The sequence below is a fragment of the Salmo trutta genome, chromosome 26 (genome assembly GCF_901001165.1).
Source record: "Salmo trutta chromosome 26, fSalTru1.1, whole genome shotgun sequence".
NCBI lineage: Eukaryota > Metazoa > Chordata > Actinopteri > Salmoniformes > Salmonidae > Salmo > Salmo trutta.
Window position 1 is genome coordinate 2,176,078 of NC_042982.1, and position 21,967 is coordinate 2,198,044.

A 21,967-nucleotide genomic window follows, 5' to 3' on the forward strand; every position below is an offset into this window, starting at 1 on the left:
GTTAGCGGGGTGCGCGCTAATAGTGTTTCAAACGTCACTCGCTCTGAGACTTGGAGTAGTTGTTCCCCTTCCTCTACATGGGTAACGCTGCTTCGAGGGTGGCCTATAATAACTACAACCTAAAACTTCTTACCTGGGAATATTGAAGACTCATGTTAAAAGGAACCACCAGCTTTCATATGTTCTCATGTTCTGAGCAAGGAACTTAAACGTTAGCTTTTTTACATGGCACATATTGCACTTCTACTTTCTTCTCCAACACATTGTTTTGCATTATTTAAACCAAATTGAACATGTTTCATTATTTATTTGAGGCTAAATTTTGATGTATTATATTAAGTTAAAATAAGTGTTCATTCAGTATTGTTGTAATTGTCATTATTACAAATATATAAATAAAAAACAAATCGGCCGATTAATCGGTATCGGCCTTTTTTGGTCCTCCAATCAGTATCGGTATCGGCGTTGAAAAATCAAATCATAATCGGTCGACCTCTAATTTCAATAAGCGTTTTTCAAAGGCTGGCTATGCTTTCCACCTGGCTACCCCTACCCCGGCCAACATCTCAGCACCCCCTGCAGCAACTTGCCCAATCACCACCCGCTTCTCCTTCACCCAAATCCAGACAGCTGATGTTCTGAAAGAGCTGCAAAATCTGGATCCCTACAAATCAGCTGGGCTAGATAATCTGGACCCTTTCATTCTAAAATTATTGCAGAATTGTTGCAACCTATATTACAAGCCTATTCAACCTCTCTTTCGTATCGTCTGAGATCCCCAAAGATTGGAAAGCTGCCGCGGTCATCCCCCTCTTCAAAGGGGGAGACACTAGACCCAAACTGTTATAGACCTATATCCATCCTGCCCTGCCTTTCTAAAATCTTCGAAACCCAAGTTAATAAACAGATCGCCGACCATTTCGAATCCCACCTTACCTTTCTCCACTATGCAATCTGGTTTCTGAGCTGGTCATGGGTGCACCTCAGCCACGCTCAAGGTCCTAAGCGATATCATAATCGCCATCGACAAAACAGTACTGTGCAGCCGTCTTCATTGACCTGGCCAAGGCTTTCCACTCTGTCAATCACCACATTCTTATCGGCTGACTCCATAGCCTTGGCTTCTCAAATGACTGCCTCGCCTGGTTCACCAACTACTTCTTAGAGTTCAGTGTGTCAAATCGGAGGGCCTGCTGTCCGGACCTCTGGCAGTCTCTATGGGGGTGCCACAGGGTTCAATTCTCAGGCTGACTCTTTTCTATGTATATATCAATGATGTCGCTCTTGCTGCTGGTGAGTCTCTGATCCACCTCTACGCAGACGACACCATTCTGTAAACATCTGGCCCTTCTTTGGACACTGTGCTAACAAACCTCCAAACAAGCTTCAACGCCATACAACACTCCTTCCGTGGCATTCAACTGCTTTTAAATGCTAGTAAAACTAAGTGCATGCTCTTCAACCGGTTGTTGCCCGCACCCGCCCGCCCGACTAGCATCACTACTCTGGACGGTTCTGACCTAGAATATGTGGACAACTACAAATACCTAGGTGTCTGGTTAGACTGTAAACTCTCCTTACAGACTCACATTAAGCATCTCCAATCCAAAATTAAATCTAGAATCGGCTTCCTATTTTGCAACAAAGCCTCCTTCACTCATGCTGCCAAACATACCCTCGTAAAACTGACTATCCTACCGATCCTTGACATCGGCGATGTCACTACTGCGACCTGTATGCTCTCGTTGGCTGGCCCTCGCTTCATATCCGTAGCCAAACCCACTGGCTCCAGGTCATCTATAAGTCTCTGCTAGGTAAAGCCCCGCCTAATCTCAGCTCACTGGTCACCATAGCAACACCCACCCGTAGCACGCGCTCCAGCAGGTATATTGCACTGGTCATCCCCAAAGCCTGGATACACGGGATATGGTCACTAGCGTAACCAGGAGGAGAGGCCTCATTTAACACAGTAAATTCATCAGGCTTGAGCCATGTTTCAGTCAGGCCAATCACATCAAGGTTATGATCAGTGTTTAGTTAATTGACTATGACTGCCTTGGAAGTGAGGGATCTAACATTAAGTAGCCCTATTTTTGAGATGTGAGATCACAATCTCTTTCAATAATGACAGGAATGGAGGACGTCTTTATTCCAGTGAGATTGCTAAGGTTAACACCGCCATGTTAGTTTTGCCCACCCTAGATCGAGGTACAGACACTGTCTCATTGATGAGATCCTGAGGCCAATTGTCATGCCATTCATCCACCTCCATCACCTCATGTTTCAGCATGATAATGCCACAACGATCTGTACACAATTCCTGGAAGCTGAAAATGTCCCAGTTCTTCCATGGCCTGCTTACTCACCAGACATGTTGCGTTTTTATATTTTTGTATAGTATACATTTTTTTGTTAGGGCAAATCAAGTCTGACATTTTTAAGTGGAAATTACAAACTACAGAAGCCTTTTTAAACCTTGAATACACTACAAGTTAGCATTTCCTAATTCGGAGGAATATTCTGTGCGGCACATCAGAATGATCAATTTAAGATCACAGATCTGTATAGTATTTTTACACACATCCAAACGTGGCTCAGGAGAAGGACAAAACTAGGTCAGGTAAATGTCTACTCACTGTTTGCTGCTCCCTTTCTTAAAACGCACGCACACAGATGGACGGACAGACAGACAGACGCACATCACATCATGTGTCCAACAGAGGAAGAGAGTCCGATATATACAGCCATGGCACACCTTCTGTCTGTGGATGTCCATCAGAACCTTGGGTGTGTGCGCCTGTACCTGCTCATGATTGTCTACTCTTGTTTGTACTCGTGTGTAAGACATGTTTGTGTAAAGGATTTCAGTTAAGTGTGGAAGACATTTTAAATGATGTATTAAACCAGACATACTTCTTTCTATTCAAATGTTTTCTTTTTCTTATATGTTATGCTCTTCACCTCTAACAACTATCTAAACAGCTGTCTGTCTCCCCTTCCTCTTAGTGTTTTTTTATGGCAACAGGGTTCACTTGGAGTCAGTACCTTTTCAGGGAGCAGCTGGGGAGGGGCTAGGGGCGTGGGTGAACTTTTTGTAAGTGTGTGTTAATGTTTGAGAGATGCACTGAGACAAATGTGTGATATTGTGAAGACTGGTGTGTATTGTTTCACAGTATTATTCCAACATCATAGTGTGGAAATATTTACTGAGTGTACAAAACATTAGGAACACCTGTGCTTTCCAGGTGAAGGCTATCATCTCTTATTGATGTCTCACTTGTTAAATCTACTTCAATCAGTGTAGATGAAGGGAAGGAGACCGGTTAAAGAAGGATTTTTAAGCCTTGAGACATGGATTGTGTATGTGTGCCATTCAGAGGATGAATGGGCAAGACAAAAGATTTAAGTGCATTTGAACGGGGTATGGTAGTAGGTTCCAGGCGCACCGGTTTGAGTGTGCACCTGAACTGCAACTCTGCTGGGTTTTCACACTTAAGTTTCCCATGTGCATCAAGAATGGTCCACCACCCAAAGGACATCCAGTCAACTTGACACAAGTGTGGGAAGCGTTGGAGTCAACATGGGCCAGCATCCCCGTGGAACGCTTTTGACACCTTGTAAAGGCCATGCCCTGACAAATTGAGGCTGTTCTGAGGGCAAAATGGGGTGCAACTCAATATCCTAATGTTTTGTTCACTCAGTGTATATAAAATACCGGAAAATCACATTTTTGACTGCACTGGGCCTTTAAGAGAAATTCCTGTGTCTCATCGGCCGGGTCATGTTCATTTTGCACAGAACAGAAGAAAATGACTGAAATGGAGTTGTATTGTCCAGTAAGAGCAGCTTAATTTCATTTTCTGATCATCTTTTTAAAACAGCTAACGTTGTATGCCCTAATGAACACTACCCTGGCCTCCATGTAGGGAGTAGGTTATTATGTAAAAGCCACAATCTGTAAGATTTTCAGTCCTTTCAACTAATGTAATATACTGTTAATTTATTTTCAAGAATTACTTGTAATTTGTAAGAATGTAATTGACTTTCTCCATTGTTTAGATTTTCGCACGTGCCCACTCTGATGGTACAGTGGGGTCCGAAATTGACACCCTTGATAAAGATGAGCAAAAATGAGTGTATGAAAGAAATAATTCAATTACTGAGCTATATTGTATGCTAAAAATGGGAAATTACTTTATATTAATACAATTGCTCATCGAAAGAGTTTTCGTTAAACAAGTAATGGGTTTTTTTCCTCAAAAAGGAGAGGGTCAAATTGTTTCAATTCCTTTCATTTTTACCTAACCTTTGCAAGGATAACGGCATTGAGCCTTTTATAGTTTTGTGACCAACGTTTTATTTTTGTGGGGGGGTTACAGGTAAAATATTTAAATTCATATCAATTATTTCCCACATTGTGCATGTGAGCTGCCACTCAGAAGAAAACGTATTAATTAAAGTATGGCAGTGCTAGCTGCCAGCAGTAATCGTCTCTGATTATGAGATTCAAGGAGCTATGATCATAAGTAACATCCCAGCTAACAACTAAAGTTGTGGGAACGTTTGAGAACGTTCCTTTTCCTTCTCATTAGGTCGTTAACGTTTTAATAGGAATGTTCCGGTGATGTGCAAGGAATGTTTCCAAGAGACTATTCCCTTAATGTCAAATAGAACTTACTCAGAACTTGGTTACCATGTTCTCAGAACTTAAGATATTAATGTTAGAGACATATTTCATGGGAACGTTGCAAGAACATTCATGTGTCCAGTTTTCTGTGGGTTAGGATAATTTTCCGTCAACGTCCCACAGAACATGGTTGCCATGTACTCAGAACATAACATATTTATGTTCTAGACACGTTTCGTGGGAACATTGCAAGAAAATCTATGTGTCCAAAGATACATTTTTTTTTTTTAAACTTTATCTTACTGTTGCCGAGACAATCAAGGCCCTGATTGGTGAACCTCTGATCCGTTCATAGCTCTTTGTCTGTTGGCAAGGTTAGGGATGAGCGCACACACAGTGCTTTTAATATAGTGTTTTCAACTTACATATTTGGCATACATGATTACATTGCATGGTCATTTTATACAGTAATTATTATTCATCATGTTCTCACCTGGGCTTTGAACTCAATACCCTTTTTGTTCACCATTTCCTTGTCCGGTATCAGTTAATCTGACTCTTCTCATCATTGATTTGATTTACTTATTTTAGCAATTGAAGGGGGCTATCTGTATGTTGGTGGGGCATATTAACCTGTTTTAATGATACACGAAAAATAGGGGAGGGTTGTAGAGAATCGAAGGACCATGAGTGTAATAAGAAATTTTAGGTGCTGGCGTAAGGCCAGTAGCAACGACAAGAAGGTCCGGTCAGAACAAGGATGAGGCGGATGTCCAGGTTAATGGGAGTTTAATGGAAGAAGATTTACACATACATCTGATCACTCATGTCAAGTGAGAACTGACATTGACTATGTGGTCGTTTAGATGCACGTGTAACAGTATAGCTTCCGTCCCACTCCTCGCCCCTACCTGGGCTCGAACCAGGGACTCTCAGCACACATCAACAACTGCCTCCCACGAAGTATTGTTACCCATCGCTCTACAAAAGCCGCTGCCCTTGCATAGCAAGGGGAACAACTACTTCAAGGTCTGAGCGAGTGGCGTCACCGATTTTGAAACGCTATTAGCGCGCCATTTCACGCAAGCCATTTCACACCGGTTACACATGCACAATTAAACATCAGACACAGGGATTCAGTCCACAGGAGAAAAAGTTCAGCATGAGGGAAAACACGTTTCTGACCACACAGCGTGCTGGGGTCATAGATCAGCTGAAACTGAAGTTTACATAATGCAGCTTTAAAGCCTTAATAACACTGCCATCAAATCACCAATTGTATTTCTGAAACTGACATTTACACAACATGAGCTACAAATATATACAGTACCAGTCAAAAGCTTGGACACATTCAAGGGTTTTTCTTTCTTTTTATGAAATAACACATGGAATCATGTGGAACGTCAATGCTGCAGAATTTCTTTGGTACCCTTCCCCAGATCTGTGCCTCGACACAATCCTATCTTGGAGCTCTACGGACAATTCCTTTGACCTCATGGCTTGGTTTGTGCACTGACATGCACTGTCAACTGTGGCACCTTATATAGACTGGTGTGTGCCTTTCCAAATCATGTCCAATTAATTGAATTTACCACAGGTGGATTCCAGTCAAGTTATAGAAACATCTCAAGGATGATCAATGGAAACAGGATGCACCTGAGCTCAACTTTGAGTCTCATAGCAATACTTATGTAAATAAGGTATTTCAGTTTTTTATTTGTAATAAATTTGCAAAGATTTCTAGAAATCTGTTTTTGCTTTGTCATTATGGGGTATTGTGTATTGATTGAGGGGAAAATGATTTACTCATTTTTTTTATTATTTCACCTTTATTTAACCAGGTAGGCCAGTTGAGAACAAGTTCTCATTTACAACTGCGACCTGGCGAAGATAAAGCAAAGCAGTGCGACATAAACAACAGAGTTACACATGGGACAAGCAAACGTACAGTCAATAACACAATAGAAAAAAATGTATATACAGTGTGTGCAAATGTAGTACGATTAGGGAGGTAAGGTAATAAATAGGCCATAGTGGCAAAATAATTACAATTTAGCAATTAAACACTGGAGTGATAGATGTGCAGAAGATGAATGTGCAAGCAGAGATACTGGGGTGCAAAAGAGCAACAAAGAAAATAACAATATGGGGATGCGGTAGTTGGGTGGGCTATTTACAGAATCATATGGCTGTAACCTAAGAAACTGTGGAAAAAGTCAAGGGGTCTGAATACTTGGCGAATGCACTGTAATTGGTTTAGGTTTTTCATTTCAATGAATGTCATGGAGCAAATCCTCCCTTTGCTGCAGTGTCCCGGTTACTGACTGGAAGGAGGGTGGATCTCGAGTGCTATTTTGACAGCTTCAAAGTGGAAACCAGGTGGATCAGTTGAGGTAAGAAAGTTGTTAAATTGGATATAACAATGTTTTATCAATAATGTGACTTGAAAGACTAAATTATTTTGTTAATGTCTATTTTGTTAATGTCTATTTTGTTAATGTCTATTTGCAGCAACCAACATTTGAATAATGTTGGTTGCAATGCTGTTTGAAGAAGCAGCAGGTAGCGTTAGCTGTCATTCTAGCTAACTAGCTATCCTTTCCTTCCTTTTCTGAATTTGTGGCAATTTTTTTTCTAGCTGGCAAAATAAGTGAGCTAGATTTTCTTTGTGTACTGTCATATGTCGATAACATAGCTGAGTTTCTCGCTGGTATGAGCTAGTAAATATCCTAAACCTAGACAGTGAAAGCTGCAAGCTAAAACCGGGGTGAGGGAACTGGAGGAAAGAATTTAGGGTGTTCACCCATAAAAGTATGAATTAATTCAAGGTTTGTAGAAATATGTTCATTCAATAGAGAATTGCGTCAAAAACAGTGTTTCTATCATTGTTTCTACCATTTTTGATTCAAAGGTTACTCTGAGAATTTAGAGTGTTTCGAGTGAATGGAACAGGCATGATCAAAAAGTTGTCACTGCTCAATAGAACTCTGTGGCACTCCTCCATGGCAGAACAGCGCTAACCTCAGACGTCATCTGACAAGTTAGTGTCTGCAAGTTCGTGAGTGAACACATGGGCTTTTTCTAAATTAAAATCCACAGAATGAAAAACAAAATAGGGACTAAATATTTATTTACAAAGCTAACAGACTTAATTTCAATATCCACCGACCCCGAAGACACACTGTTCCTGTTTTCATGATGCATTTCGGAGTATTTCCCTTTAAATCCCCGTAGAAACGGCCACGCTCAAAGTAGATTGATCGCCAATGAAAGCCAAGGATGTGGAGATTAAAATGACAAGGGTATTAAGTCCCAAATTGTAGAGTAATAGTGAAGATGTCAAAACTATGAAATAACATATATGGAATCATGTAGTAACCCAAAAAGTGTTGAAAAAATCTAAATATATTTTATATTTGAGATTCTTCAAAGTAGCCACCCTTTGCCTAGATTGCAGCTTTGCACACTTGGCATTCTCTCAACCAATGCATTTCAATTAACAGGTGTGCCTTGTTAAAAGGTAATTTCTTTCCTTCTTAATGCGTTTGCGCCAATAAGTTGTGTTGTGACAAGGTAGGTGTGGTATACAGAAGAGCCCTATTTTGGCAAAAGATCAAGAACAGCTTAAATAAGCAAAGAGAAATGACAGTCCATCATTTCTTTAAGACATGAAGGTCATTCATTCCAGAAAATGTCAAGGACTTTGAAAGTTTCTTCAAGTGCAATCGCCAAGCCATCAAGCGCTATGATGAAACTGGCTCTCATGAGGACCACCACTGGAAAGGAAGACCCAGAATTACCTCTGCTGCAGAGAATAAGTTCATTAGAGTTAACTGCACCTCAGATTGCAGGCAAAATAAATGCTTCACGGAGTTCAAGTAACAGACACATCTCAACATCATCTGTTCAGAGGAGACTGCGTGAATCAGGCCTTCATGGTGGAATTGCTGCAAAGAAACCACTACTAAGGGACACCAATAAGAAGGAGAAAGTTGTTGTGCCAGGAAACACGAGCAATGGACATTAGACCGGTGGAAATCTGTACTTTGGTCTGATGATTCCAAATGTGAGATTTTTGGTTCCAACCGCCGTGTCTTTGTGAGACGCAGAGTAGGTGAACGGATGATCTCCCCATGTGTGGTTGCCACCGTGATGCATGGAGGAAATGGTGTGGGGGTGCTTTGCTTGTGACAGCCAACAAGTGCTCAACAGCCAACATGCTAGCCTTCTTGGCAGAGTTGCAAAGAAAAAGCCATATCTCAGACTGGCCAATAAAAATAAAAGATTAAGATGAGCAAAGAAGAGACAGCCACTGGACAGTCAACATTTCAGGACTTGTGAGGCGTCTGTTTCTCAAACTAGACACTCTAATGTACTTGTCCTCTTTCTCAGTTGTGCACCGGGGCCTCCCACTGCTCCTTCTATTCTGGTTAGAGACAGTTTGCGCTCTTCTGTGAAGAGAGTACTACACCGTGTTGTACGAGATCTTCAGTTTCTTGGCATTTTCTCGCATGGAATAGCCTTCATTTCTCAGAACAAGAATAGACTGACAAGTGAGAAGGAAGGTCTTTGTTTCTGGCCAATTTGAGCCTGTAATCGAACCCACAAATGCTGATACTCCAGATACTCAACTAGTCTGAAGAAGGCCAGTTTTATTGCGTCTTTAATCAGAATGACAGTTTTCAGCTGTGCTAACATAATTGCAAAAGGGTTTTCTAATGATCAATTAGCCTTTTAAAAGGAATAACTTGGATTACCTAACAAAAGGTGCCATTGGAACACAGGAGTGATGGTTGCTGATAATGGGCTTCTGTATGCCTGTGTGGATATTCCATAAAAAATCAGCCATTTCCAGCTACAATAGTCATTTACAACATTAACAATGTCTACACTATATTTCTGATCAATTTGATGTTATTTTAATGGACAAAAAATGTGCTTTTCTTTCAAAAACAAGGGCATTTCTAAGTACCGTTCAAAAGTTTAGGGTCAGTGTATATACAAAAGTACAGTGCATTCGGAAAGTATTCAGACCCCTTTGCTTTTTCCATATTTTGTTACTTTATAGGCTTATTCTAAAATGCATTAAATAAAGAAGTAATTCTGAACAATCTACACCACCCCATAATAACAATGCGAAAACAGGTTTTTAGACATTTTGGAAGATTTATTACAAATTAAAACAGAAATACCTTTATTTACTTAAGTATTAAGTTCCTTTTCTATGAGACTCCAAATTGAGCTCTGGTGCATCCTGTTTCCATAGATTTTCCATTTTTTATTTCACCTTTATTTAACCAGGTAGGCCAGTTGAGAACAAGTTCTCATTTACAACTGCGACCTGGCCAAGCTAAAGCAAAGTAGTGCGACAAAAACAGAGTTGCACATAAACAAACGTACAGTCAACACAATAGACAAGAAAAATATAATATAAAATCTATGTACAGTGTGTGCAAATGTAGAAGAGTAGGGAGGTAGGCAATATGGAGGTGAAATAATTACAATTTAGCATTAATACTGGAGTGATTAGATGTGCAGATGATGATGTGCAAGTAGAGATACTGGGGTGCAAGAGGGTAAGTAATAATATGGGAATGAGGTAGTTGGATGTGCTATTTACAGATTGGCTGTGTACAGTGATCGGTAAGCTGCTCTGACAGCTGATGCTTGAAGTTAGAGGAAGATATAAGTCTCCAGCTTCAGTGATTTTTGCAATTCGTTCCAGTCATTGGCAGCAGAGAACTGGAAGGAAAGGCGGCCAAAGGAAGTGTTGGCTTTGGGGATGACCAGTGCAATATACCTGCTGGAGCAGGTGCTACGGGTGGGTGTTGCTATGGTGACCAGTGAGCTGAGATAAGGCGGGGCTTTACCTAGCAAAGACTTATAGATGACCTGGAGCCAGTGGGTTTGGCGACGGATATGAAGCGAGGGCTAGCCAACGAGAGCAGACAGGTCGCAGTGGTGGGTAGTATATGGGGCTTTGGTGACAAAACGGATGGCACTGTGATAGACTACATCCAGTTTGCTGAGTAGAGTGTTGGGGGCTATTTTGTAAATTACATCGCTGATGTCAAGGATCGGTAGGATAGTCAGTTTTACGAGGGCATGTTTGGCAGCATGAGTGAAGGAGGCTTTGTTGTGAAATAGGAAGCCGATTCTAGATTTAATTTTGGATTGGAGATACTTAATGTGAGTCTGTAAGGAGAGTTTACAGTCTAACCAGACACCTAGGTATTTGTAGTTGTCCACATATTCTAGGTCAGAACTGTCCGGAGTAGTGATGCTGGACGGGCAGGAGGGTGTGTGCAACAATCGATTGAAGTGCATGCACTTAGTTTTACTAGCATTTAAAAGCAGTTGGAGGACATGGAAGGAGTGTATGGTGTTGAAGCTCGTTTGGAAGTTTGTTAGCACAGTGTCCAAAGAAGGGCCAGATGTATACAGAATGCTGTCGTCTGCGTAGAGGTGGATCAGAGAATCACCGGCAGCAAGAGCGACATCATTGATTATATACAGAGAAAGAGTCAGCCCGAGAATTGAACCCTGTGGTACCCCCATAGAGACTGCCAGAGGTCTGGACAACAGGCCCTCCGATTTGACGCACTGAACTTTATCTGAGAAGTAGTTGGTGAACCAGGCGAGGCTGTCATTTGAGAAGCTAAGGCTATTGAGTCTGCCGATAAGAATGTGGTGATTGACAGAGTCGAAAGCCTTGGCCAGGTCGATGAAGAAGGCTGCACAGTACTGTCTTTTATCGATGGCGGTTATGATATCGTTTAGGACCTTGAGCATGGCTGAGGTGCACCCATGACCAGCTCGGAAACCAGAATGCATAGCGGAGAAGGATGGTATTCAATGGTCGGTAATCTATTAACTTGGCTTTCGAAGATTTTAGAAAGGCAGGATGGATATAGGTCTATAACAGTTTGGGTCAGGGGGTGCTGAGATGTTGCTGAGATGTTGGCCGGGGTAGGGTAGCCAGGTGGAACATCATGGCCAGCCTTTGAAATATGCTTATTGAAATCTATTATCATTATCTAATAATGTTTCTACAACTTTATTGGAGTCCACCTGTGGTAAATTCAACTGTTTGGACATGATTTGGAAAGGCACACACCTGTCTAAATAAGGTCCCACAGTTGACAGTGCATATCAGAGCAAAAACCAAGCCATGAGGTTGGCGACAGGATTGTGTCGAGGCACAGATCTGGGGAAGGGTACCAAAACTTTTCTGTAGCATTGAAGGTCCCGAAGAACACAGTGGCCTTCTTTTTTTTTTTTTTGAATATTAAAACATGCAATCTACTTGCAGTGAAGCCACTCAACATCTACATTACATTTTAATCTAACAGACTCCCACCCAGAGCAACGCACAGAAGCAACCAGGGTCAACGCCCTGCTCAAGGGCACGTCGACAGATCTCACACAAGGTCAAAAACGGGGACCCCAACCAGCGACCTATCAGCCACTTGCCCAAGCTCCCAAACGCCAGGCCACCAGCCCTTCAATATCCCATACACAGTTCTCCAAGAGCTTCCCCTCAACCATCCCTCCCCCCCAAGAAAAATGAAATAATTCCTCTCCCCACGCTCATTACCCCCCCTCCCCTACAAGCCCCCATCCCCCAATGCACCAACAAAAGATAAAAAAGAGAGACAAATGGAAACAACAATACAAAAAACAAAAGATCTCAAGGACAACAAATATCATAACACTGATTATGTTTGAGTGCATATATGGCAGTATTTACGTGTGTCCATGCATGTGTGCATTTGAATGAGAGTGTGTGTGTGTGTATATACATGTGTACAAACACCTGCGCGACATCAGCCTCAGGCAAACGGACATGAGCTGTAACAACACTGCCCATCAGTTCATTTAAACTTAATTTTTGTTTTGTTGTATTTTGACTTATCTTTTATCCTCCATTTTTAAAGGGAAAAAGTTTGGAACCACTAAGACTCTTCCTAGAGCTGGCCCCCTGGCCAAACTGAGCAATCGGGGGAGAAGGGCCTTGGTCAGGGAGGTGACCAAGAACCTGATGGTCACTCTGACAGTGCTCTGTGGAGATGGGAGAACCTTCCAGAAAAACAACCATCTCTGCAGCATTCCACCAATCAGGCCTTTATGTTGGCCAGACGGAAGCAACTCCTCAGCCTGCTTGGAGTTTGCCAAAAATAACCTTAAAGGACTCTCAGACCATGAGAAACAATATTCTCTGGTCTGATGAAACCAAGATTGAACTCCTTGGCCTGAATGCCAAGTGTCACGTCTGGAGGAAACCAGGCACCGCTCATTAACCTGGCCAATACCATCCCTACTGTGAAGCATGGGGGTGGCAGCATCATGCTGTGGTGACATTTTTCAGCTGCAGGGACTGGGAGACTAGTCAGGAAAATATCAATGGAGCAAACAAGGTACAGAGAGATCCTTGATGAAAATCTGCTCCACAGCGCTCAGGACCTCAGACTGGCACAAATGTTCACCTTCCAACAGGATAACAATAGGAGTGGCTTTGGGACAAGTCTCTGAATGTCCTTGAGTGGCCCAGCCAGAGCCCGGACTTGAACCTGATCAAACATCTCTGGAGAGACCTGAAAATGGCTGTGCAGCGACACTCCCCATCCAACCTGACAGAGCTTGAGAGGATCTGCAGAGAAGAATGGGAGAAACTCCCCAAATACACGTGTGCCAAGCTTGTAGCGTCATACCCAAGAATAATCAAGGCTGTAATCACTGCCAAAGGTGCATTAACAAAGTACTGAGTAAAGGGTCTGAATACTTATGTAAATACATTTGCAAATATTTAAAAAAAATTGTTTTCGCTTTGTCATTGTGGTATTTTGTTTAGATTCATGCGGGGGGGAAAAACTATTTAATCCATTTTAGAATAAGGCTGTAACATAACAAAATGTGGAAAAAGTCATGTTCTGAATACTTTTCTGAAGGAACTGAATGTATATGTATTTATTATTATTATTAGGTCTATCATTTTGAAATTCTCTCTCTTTCTATAGGACAGTGGGGTGGACTGTCGGCTCTCAAACCTTCGTGAGGAGGACACTGTAGAAGTTGTCCCCACGGTGACAAGGACTGGCAGGGACAACATGCTGCTGAGGCTGAAGAAAGGGCTGAGGGACAATCACACCCTCACAGGACATACCCTCACAGCCCAGGTGAGCACGATATGATAAGCCAGGGTAACAGAACACACACACAGGACAGGAAGGTGAACATTGTGGCGAATAATCAACATTTGGCTAGCCTGGTCCCAGATCTGTTCATCCTGTTGTATGATAGTTGTCATGCTATGTTACCATAGAAGTTGGCTATACATAGGAGTTGGCTATGTGGCACAATCTGTTGGAAGACCACACTAACATTTGGCTGAAAGTCAGAGCAGAAAGAGTGAAACTTAAATGTACTTGAGGACTACTGTAGAAATCATTGGCTTTGTTACAGGAAAGATAGAAAGGAGAATAGGATGTGGTTTGTTTGAGTAGCACCTGAATGCGAGGGCAAGCAGTTATGCGTAGTAGGGGACCAAAATTGTTGTAGGTTGAGGCACTCCAGATAGTGTGATTCATTGCGGACAGAGGCACTAGTAAAGGTAACTGTCAAATATGTCCACACTGATGCCCTCTCTATGGATTAGGATGCCATTTGGAACGCAGCCCTAGCATTGAAATATAATAAACCTTTGTTCCTCCTGTGCAGGGTGAACCTGGCGTGGGCTACACTGAGCTGACAGAGGAGTGTAGGGCAGCCCAGCCCCCAAAGGGACTCTTATTATATTTATACAAGAATTCCTCTGTGTTGCCTTAGCAATAAATCTCTCTCTACTACAGGAGCTGGGTCGTGTCAGAGGTCTGGCTGTCAAACAGACTGAGATCCTGAGGAAGGCATCCCACGAGCAGATGGCTCAGTATGTCCAAACACATGATGCAAATATTAAAGAATATACTCCATATTGATGTTGAATCAAATAGATTGACCACTTTGCTCAGACTGGTTTCTCTTCACTTGCAGAGAAACAGAATATGTGCTTCCAAGATCAGGCTGGTTTAGGGAGGTTATATAAATACATTACGCTTGATGCCATGCCAACTGATGCCTGTCCCCCTCCCCCACCCCTCCAGGTGTAAGATACTGCCCAGCGTTGCTCCCTGTCCAGATCCATTTTGATGAGAATATCCCTGAGATGAATGTTGTATATAATGGCTATGATGGTTACAGGTTTGAATGAGACAATGTATTCCTCTAACCTTATTCTTTCAATAAAGTTTTTGTTTCATTAATATTATATTACTTGTTTGTCTTTCCTTATCAAATGTAAGACTAAATGCTATTTGTAATTTGTTTTGGTGCAGATTTGTGTTTAAAATACTACTATCCAGATTAGAAAATGTCTGATCAAAGATCATGCCATAGAAAAATACCTTCGGGCACTAAAACAGCTGTAACTTGTTCACAGTAAAAGGTATTTATACTCATTAATGCAGGCAAAGGTCATGATCAATGTTCCCTCTAAGCTGCTGGCGTGCAGTAGCCCCGAGACTGCCGCACAGCTCCCCCTGGACTGCCGCACAGAGTGACCGGGAGAAGCGCGAGATTGAACTTCACTCAACTTTCTAGAGTTTTCCCCGTTAACACCGTCAATGTTTCCCTTTACTGTGGCAGTTGTGATCGAATCAAAGCAATATTAGCCACTTTCAATGCAACATACCGAAATAAAAATAACTATGCAAGAGATTTTGTTGTAGCTTATCGATTCTATTGCGCAAGTCTCCAGTACTGTGCGCAAACCGGTGCGCCGTAAACCAATCAGAGCAGCAGTAGTCCTACAGCGCATTTGGAAAATATTCAGACCCCTTTACCTTTTCCACATCTTGTTACATTACATCCTTATTATCCTACACAATACCTCATAATGACAAAGCAAAAACATATTTTTTTTAAACATTTTTGCAGTTATTCAAATTAAACTATTACATTTACATAAGTATTCTGACCGTTTTACTCAGTACTTTGCTGAAGCACCTTTGGCAGCGATTACAGCCTTGAGTCTTCTTGGGTATGATGCTGCAAGCTTGGCACACCTGTATTTGGGGAGTTTCTCCCATTCTTCTCTGCAGATCCTCTCAAGCTCTGTCAGGTTGGATGGGGAGTGTTGTTGCAGAGCTATTTTCAGGTCTTTCCAGAGATGTTTGATCAGGTTAATGTCCGGACATTCAGAGACTTGTCCCGAGCCACTCCTGCGTTGTATTGATTGTGTGCTTAGGATCATTGTCCTGTTGGAAGGTGAATCTTTGTCCCCAGTCTTAGGTCCTGAGCACCGCTCTGGAGCAGGTTTTCATCCAGGAACTTTCTGTACATTGCTCTGTTCATCTTTCCCCTCAATCCTGACTAGTCTCCCAGTCCACGCCTCTGAAAAACATCACCACAGCATGATGCTGACACAACCATGCTTCACCATGGGGATGATGCCAGGTTTCATCCAGACGTGACGCTTGGCATTAAGGCTAAAGAGTTCAATCTTGGTTTCATCAGACCAGAGAATCTTGTCTGAAAGTCCTTTGGGTGCCTTTTGGCAAACTCCAAGTGGGCTGTGATGTGCCTTTTACTGAGGAGTGGCTTCCGTCTGGCCACTACCATAAAGGCCTGATTGGTGGCGCGCTGCCTAGATGCTTGTCTTTCTGGAAGGTTCTCCCATCTCCACAGAGGAACTCGGGAGCTCTATCAGAGTGACCATTGGGTTCTTGGTCACCTCCCTGACCAAGGCCCTTCTCCCCCGATTGCCCAGTTTGGCCAGGCAGCCAGCTCTAGGAAGAGTCTCTTGGTGGTTCCAAACTTCTTCCATTTAAGAATGGTGGAGGCCATTGTGTTCTTGGAGAACTTCAATGCTGCAGACATTTTTTTGGTACCCTTCCCCAGATCTGTGCCTCGACACAATCTTTTCTCGGCGCTCTACTGACAATTCCTTCGACCTCATGACTTGGTTTTTGCTCTGACATGCACTGTAAACTGTGGGACCTTATATAAACAGGTTTGTGCCTTTCCAAATCATGTCCAATCCATTGAATTTGGAGGCGAAAGAAACGCACACCTGTTTAGGCGAGGTGCTGGCCAGCAGAGTAGAACACTTGAAAATGAAAAGGAGCGCCACACACTAGGAGCTCAGATGCAATAATTGAATAACCAACGTTTCGACAGACAAGCTGTCATCAGAGTAGACAGCATGATGAAGACAGCTTGTCTGTCGAAACGTTGGTTATTAGGTTATTCAATTATTGCATTTGAGCTTCTAGTGTGCTTCTCTCCTTTTTTTTGTTATCAATTGAATTTACCTACCACAGGTGGACTATAATCAAGTCTCATAGCAAAGGGTCTGAATACTTACTAAATAAGTTATTTCTGTTTTATAATTGTAATAAATTTGCAAACATTTCTAAAAACCTGTTTTTGTCATCTCATTATGTGTAGATTGGTGAGGATGTTTTTTTAAATTTAATTTAAAGTCTAGGGGTCTGAATACTTTCCGACTGCACTGTATATGCAAATAGAACGTGTACATTTCTAGACATCTTTGAAAAGCGAGTCGGGGAAAGAGCTTTTTTTGGTCTTAAGGGGCAGTGTTGTATTTTGAGACTGACTTGAATAAGCTAAGTAGCCAATAGACAGAGGGTAGCATAATTTCTCTGATTTTCTGTAATAATGGAATGGGAATAATAATGGGTTTATTTTGTAAAGTTATTTCTTGCATCAAAACAACACAACATTTTCAGTCACCTTGTCTGAAGGACAAGTGCATAACAGGTTAATGTTAAGCCAGTATGTTTTTATTTTTTTCAAAAGTGTCATGGAATGTAGGCCTAGATTGAACACCACACATTGGCTGCTGCTGTAGGCTGAATGATAGAACAGCTATTTCCATGTTAAAATGTTATGGGATGCATTTTGTACACTGTTTTTGATGGTAGGCCACTCTAGTATGCCTACATTATGATCATATAGCCACACTATCCTACTTGGCCACTGTTAAAACTGTAACTTAAAGCGGGTACAGCCTCAGTCTTCACAGTAAACGCACGCTGGAAGTTGCACAGAATTTTCAGAATGTTCAAGTTCGCGCTCAGCAGACCTGAAATTTGCTCAGTGCCGATCCAGCAAGAAATTGAATATTTCGCTCAGGCTGTAAAGGGTTAGTTTGCGTTGTTTGCAGGTCATGAAGTTGTTACTCTGTCACATTGGCCGCTGTCTCCAAACTTTCCGCTTTAGTTGAGTAGTTATCCACTTTAGAAGTGAGCACTGCAACATATTCATTTTCCGGTTTTAATTGCAAGTCGAGGGCAGAGGTAATTTCCTGATGGTAGCGGTCAACTCTTTCTGTTGTCGGGTGTTGAGAGCCACCGTGTTCCCACAGGTGAATTGTGAACGGACAGATTATGCTAGCTGCTGGAGCGAAATAGAGCTGCTAGTTGTTCCTTATAATACAGTGAACGTCCCACATCTTAATATGGTGTTATGTTGACAATTATTTGAAAGTAAACCTGTTAACTCATATTTTGCAAAAGAAAGCCATGCATTTCAATGCATGCCACCGGAACCGGAAGTTCTGTTTTCAATACCTTTCAATACTTCACCTTGCGAGGATAACAGCACTGAAAAAGGCTCGGTGCCATTATCCTCACAAGGTGAGGTATTGAAAACAGGGGTGTCAATAATTTGACTGCTACCTTTGTGATTTTGATGTTAAACAAAACCTCTTTGAGCAATTGTACTACTATAGAATATCCCAATTTTTGGAGCATTCAATATAGCTCAGTATTTGAATATTGAATTTTATGGTCATTTTTGCTCATCTTTATCAAGGGTGTCATAATTTCAGAACACAGTGTATACATTCACTGGACAGTTTATTAAGTACACCCAACTTGTACCAGGTCGGACCTCCCCTTCGCCTCCATAACAATCTGAATTCTTCTGGGCATTCTTCAAGGTGTCAGAAACATTCCATAGGGTTGTTGGACCATGCTGACATGATGGCATCAAGCAAAATGGACGGCGGTACACTTATGCTGCGAATAGCCCATTACATCTCATCCCAAAGATGCTCTACTGGGTTGAGGTCTGGGGACTGCGCAGGCCACTCAAGAAAACTGAACTCGCTGTCATGTACCAGGCAATGTTTTTCCACTCCTCAATTGTCCAGTGTTGGTGATTGCCTGCCCACTGGAGCCACTTCTTGTTTTTAGCTGATAGGGGTGGAACCCGGTGTGGTCGTCTGCTGCAATAGCCCATTAAAGGATTGACGAGTTGTGCGTTCCGAGATGCCGTTCTGCACACCACTGTTGTACTGCGCCGTTATTTGTCTGTGACCGGCCTGTTAACTTTCACGATTCTTGACCTTCTCCCTCCACTTCTAACATCAACGAGCTGGTTTCACCCACAGACCGACTGGATGCTTTTTGTTTGTCGCGCCATTCTCGGTAAACCCTAGACACTGTCATGCGTGAAGTGCCCTGGATGCCGACGCGCCTGGCACCGACGATAATACCACTCTCAAAGTTGCTTAGCTCACTTGTTTTTCCCATTCTATCGCTCAATCGAACAGTAACTGGATGCCTGTCTGTCTGCATTAGATAGCAAGCCACAGCAGTGACTCAGTCTGTAGGAGCAAACCAGTTTCGTGAACTGGGTGGTGTACCTAATATACTGGCCTAGGGTATTTTTTTTTTATACACATTGCTGAGGTTGCCTTTAATGTTGTGATGTGTGTAACCCGGTGGATTTTGACTCTATTCTTTTTCCCCTCAGGGTGGTGAAAGAGGAGATCTCAGACGACAATGCCAAACTGCCCTTTTTCAATGGCCGAGTCGTGTCATGGGTGAGCAACTGTTCTTTATGTTTATCACCGTCATCACCTATCCCCATCTCAATTCCACCGCAGTCTAGTGTTTTTCTCTCTCTCCCCCTCTATTTCTCTCTCTCTCTCTCGCTCATTTCTGCCAGTCCATTTTTTTTGTTCTTTCCATCTGCCTCCCTCTTGCTCTCTTTCTCTTTCTCCCTTTCTCTTTCTCCCTCTCTGTCTTTCTCTCTGTATATCTGCATGACCCCTCTGTATGCAGACGTCCCTCATCAGTGTTGAGAAGAGGCCCGTGTATGTGTTCACTTCACTGCAGTGTGTCACCAACTGCATCACCCAAGTGCTAGATATTGTATGTTAACACTCTCAACACTTGAAATACATCACACCGGGGTGTTACTGTATGTAAAAGTTACATGACGGTGTAACTCACAACTATGATCAGAATTGAGCCGTAACACACTACTGGATAGGATGCGTGTGTGGAATTGTGGATTGAGAGGAGCAGAGTACGTATGTGTGTCTAGTTCGTGTGTGTGTGTGTGTGTGTGTGTGTGTGTGACTGTTTACTAGCTAGGGAACAGCCAACAGACTTGTTTAATTGAGTTTTGGTAGGATCTGTTTTGGCTTCAGTTGGTTCGCTCATTTGGGAGCTGTGTGTCTGTGCTGCTGTGTGTTGGCAACTGTGTGTGGGGATGCCTTTGTGGATGCATTTGTGATTGTACAGTTGAAGTCGGAGGTTTACATACATTTAGGTTGGAGTCATTAAAACTCGTTTTTCAACCACTCCACATTTGTCTTGTTAACAAACAATAGTTTTTAACATAATGACCATCGTCATGTTTGGAGGAAAAAGGCTTGCAAGCCGAAGAACACCATCCCAACCGTGAAGCACGGGGGTGGCAGCATCATGTTGTGGGGGTGCTTTGCTGCAGGAGGGGCTGGTGCACATCACAAAATAGATCAAATCAAATGTAATTCGTCACATACACATGGTTAGCAGGTGTTAATGCAAGTGTAGCGAAATGCTGGTGCTTCTAGTTCCGACCATGCAGTAATAATGGCATCATGAGGAGGAAAATTATGTGGATATATTGAAGCAACATCTGAAGACATCAGTCAGGAAGTTAAAGCTTGGTCACAAATGGGTCTTCCAAATGGACAATGACCCCAAGCATACTTCCAAAGTTGTGGCAAAATGGCTTAAGGACAACAAAGTCAAGGTATTGGAGTGGCCATCACAAACCCTGACCTCATTCCTATAGAACATTTGTGGGCAGAACTGAAAAGGCGTGCGTGAGCAAGGAGGCCTACAAACCTGACTCAGTTACACCAGCTCTGTCAGGAGGAATGGGCCAAAATTCACCCAATTTATTGTGGGAAGCTTGTGGAAGGCTACCCGAAACGTTTCACCCAATTTAAACAATTTAAAGGCATTGCTACCAAATACTAATTGAATGTATGTAAACTTCTGACCCACTGGTAATGTGATGAAAGAAATAAAAGCTGAAATAAATCATTCTCTCTACTATTATTCTGACATTTCACGTTCTTAAAATAAAGTGGTGATCCTAACTGACCTAAAACAGGGAATTTTTACTAGGATTAAATGTCAGGAATTGTGAAACTGAGTTTAAATCTGTTTGGCTAAGGTGTATGTAAACTTCCGACTTCAACTGTATGTGTAGTTAGATGGTTGTTGACATTCATTTGTATACTTTCTGTTGTGCTGTAGAAACCGAAGTCCATCGATTTCTTCTCCTTTATAACACTCACTAACCTACACACTCACTCACCTACTCTCACTTCCCTACACTCTCACTCACTTATTCACTCACATACATACATTCTCTGTGTTCCACAAGTTAATCTCTGTCCAACACATGCACACTTCCACATCCAAATCCATTCATAGTCATGCACAGCAGCCTCTTGTGTGGAAATCCCATCTAATCCTAAAGAGAGAAACAGGAGGAGGCTTTTCATATCTCTCCCTCTCTCCCTGCTTCTTTCTCTACAGCTCTCATTCTCTAGCTGTCTGTCCATTTGCCTGTCTGTGTGCCTCTCTCTCCCAGAGAGGCAGAAAGACATTGGTTGACATACATAACATATAAAAAAGTATGGACAACCTTTCAAATTAGTGGATTTGGCTATTTAGGCACACCCTTGCTGACAGGTGTATACAATTGAGCACACAGCCATGCAATCTCCATAGACCTTTTCGTGTTCTGAATCACACATAAAACAGTTGATACATTTTAAACTGCTTCCTAATTATTAGTGTTTACAAAGCCCATTTAAATCTCACCCATTATCTCTAGTCTTTTTAGTGAGAGTAATCAGGCCTCACCAGAGTGTCTGAACAAAGGTCACAGGTCATTCAGCCCCATTAAGTGAGTGTTTCTTTCCCTGTACCTCAGACATTATTTAAAGATATTTCAATAATTTCAAACATTTTGTGTATCAGGTTTACA

General features: G+C 42.2%; 1 protein-coding gene across 1 annotated transcript in view; it reads left to right on the forward strand.

The window, feature by feature from the left end:
* Nucleotides 1-21,967, forward strand: part of LOC115162875 (segment polarity protein dishevelled homolog DVL-3) — a 65,641-nt gene that overhangs the window by 18,311 nt on the left and 25,363 nt on the right. The window contains exon 2 of the mRNA XM_029714349.1: nucleotides 19,445-19,514. Within this exon, the coding sequence (XP_029570209.1) occupies nucleotides 19,445-19,514 (70 nt within the window). The remainder of the gene's footprint in view (nucleotides 1-19,444; nucleotides 19,515-21,967) is intronic.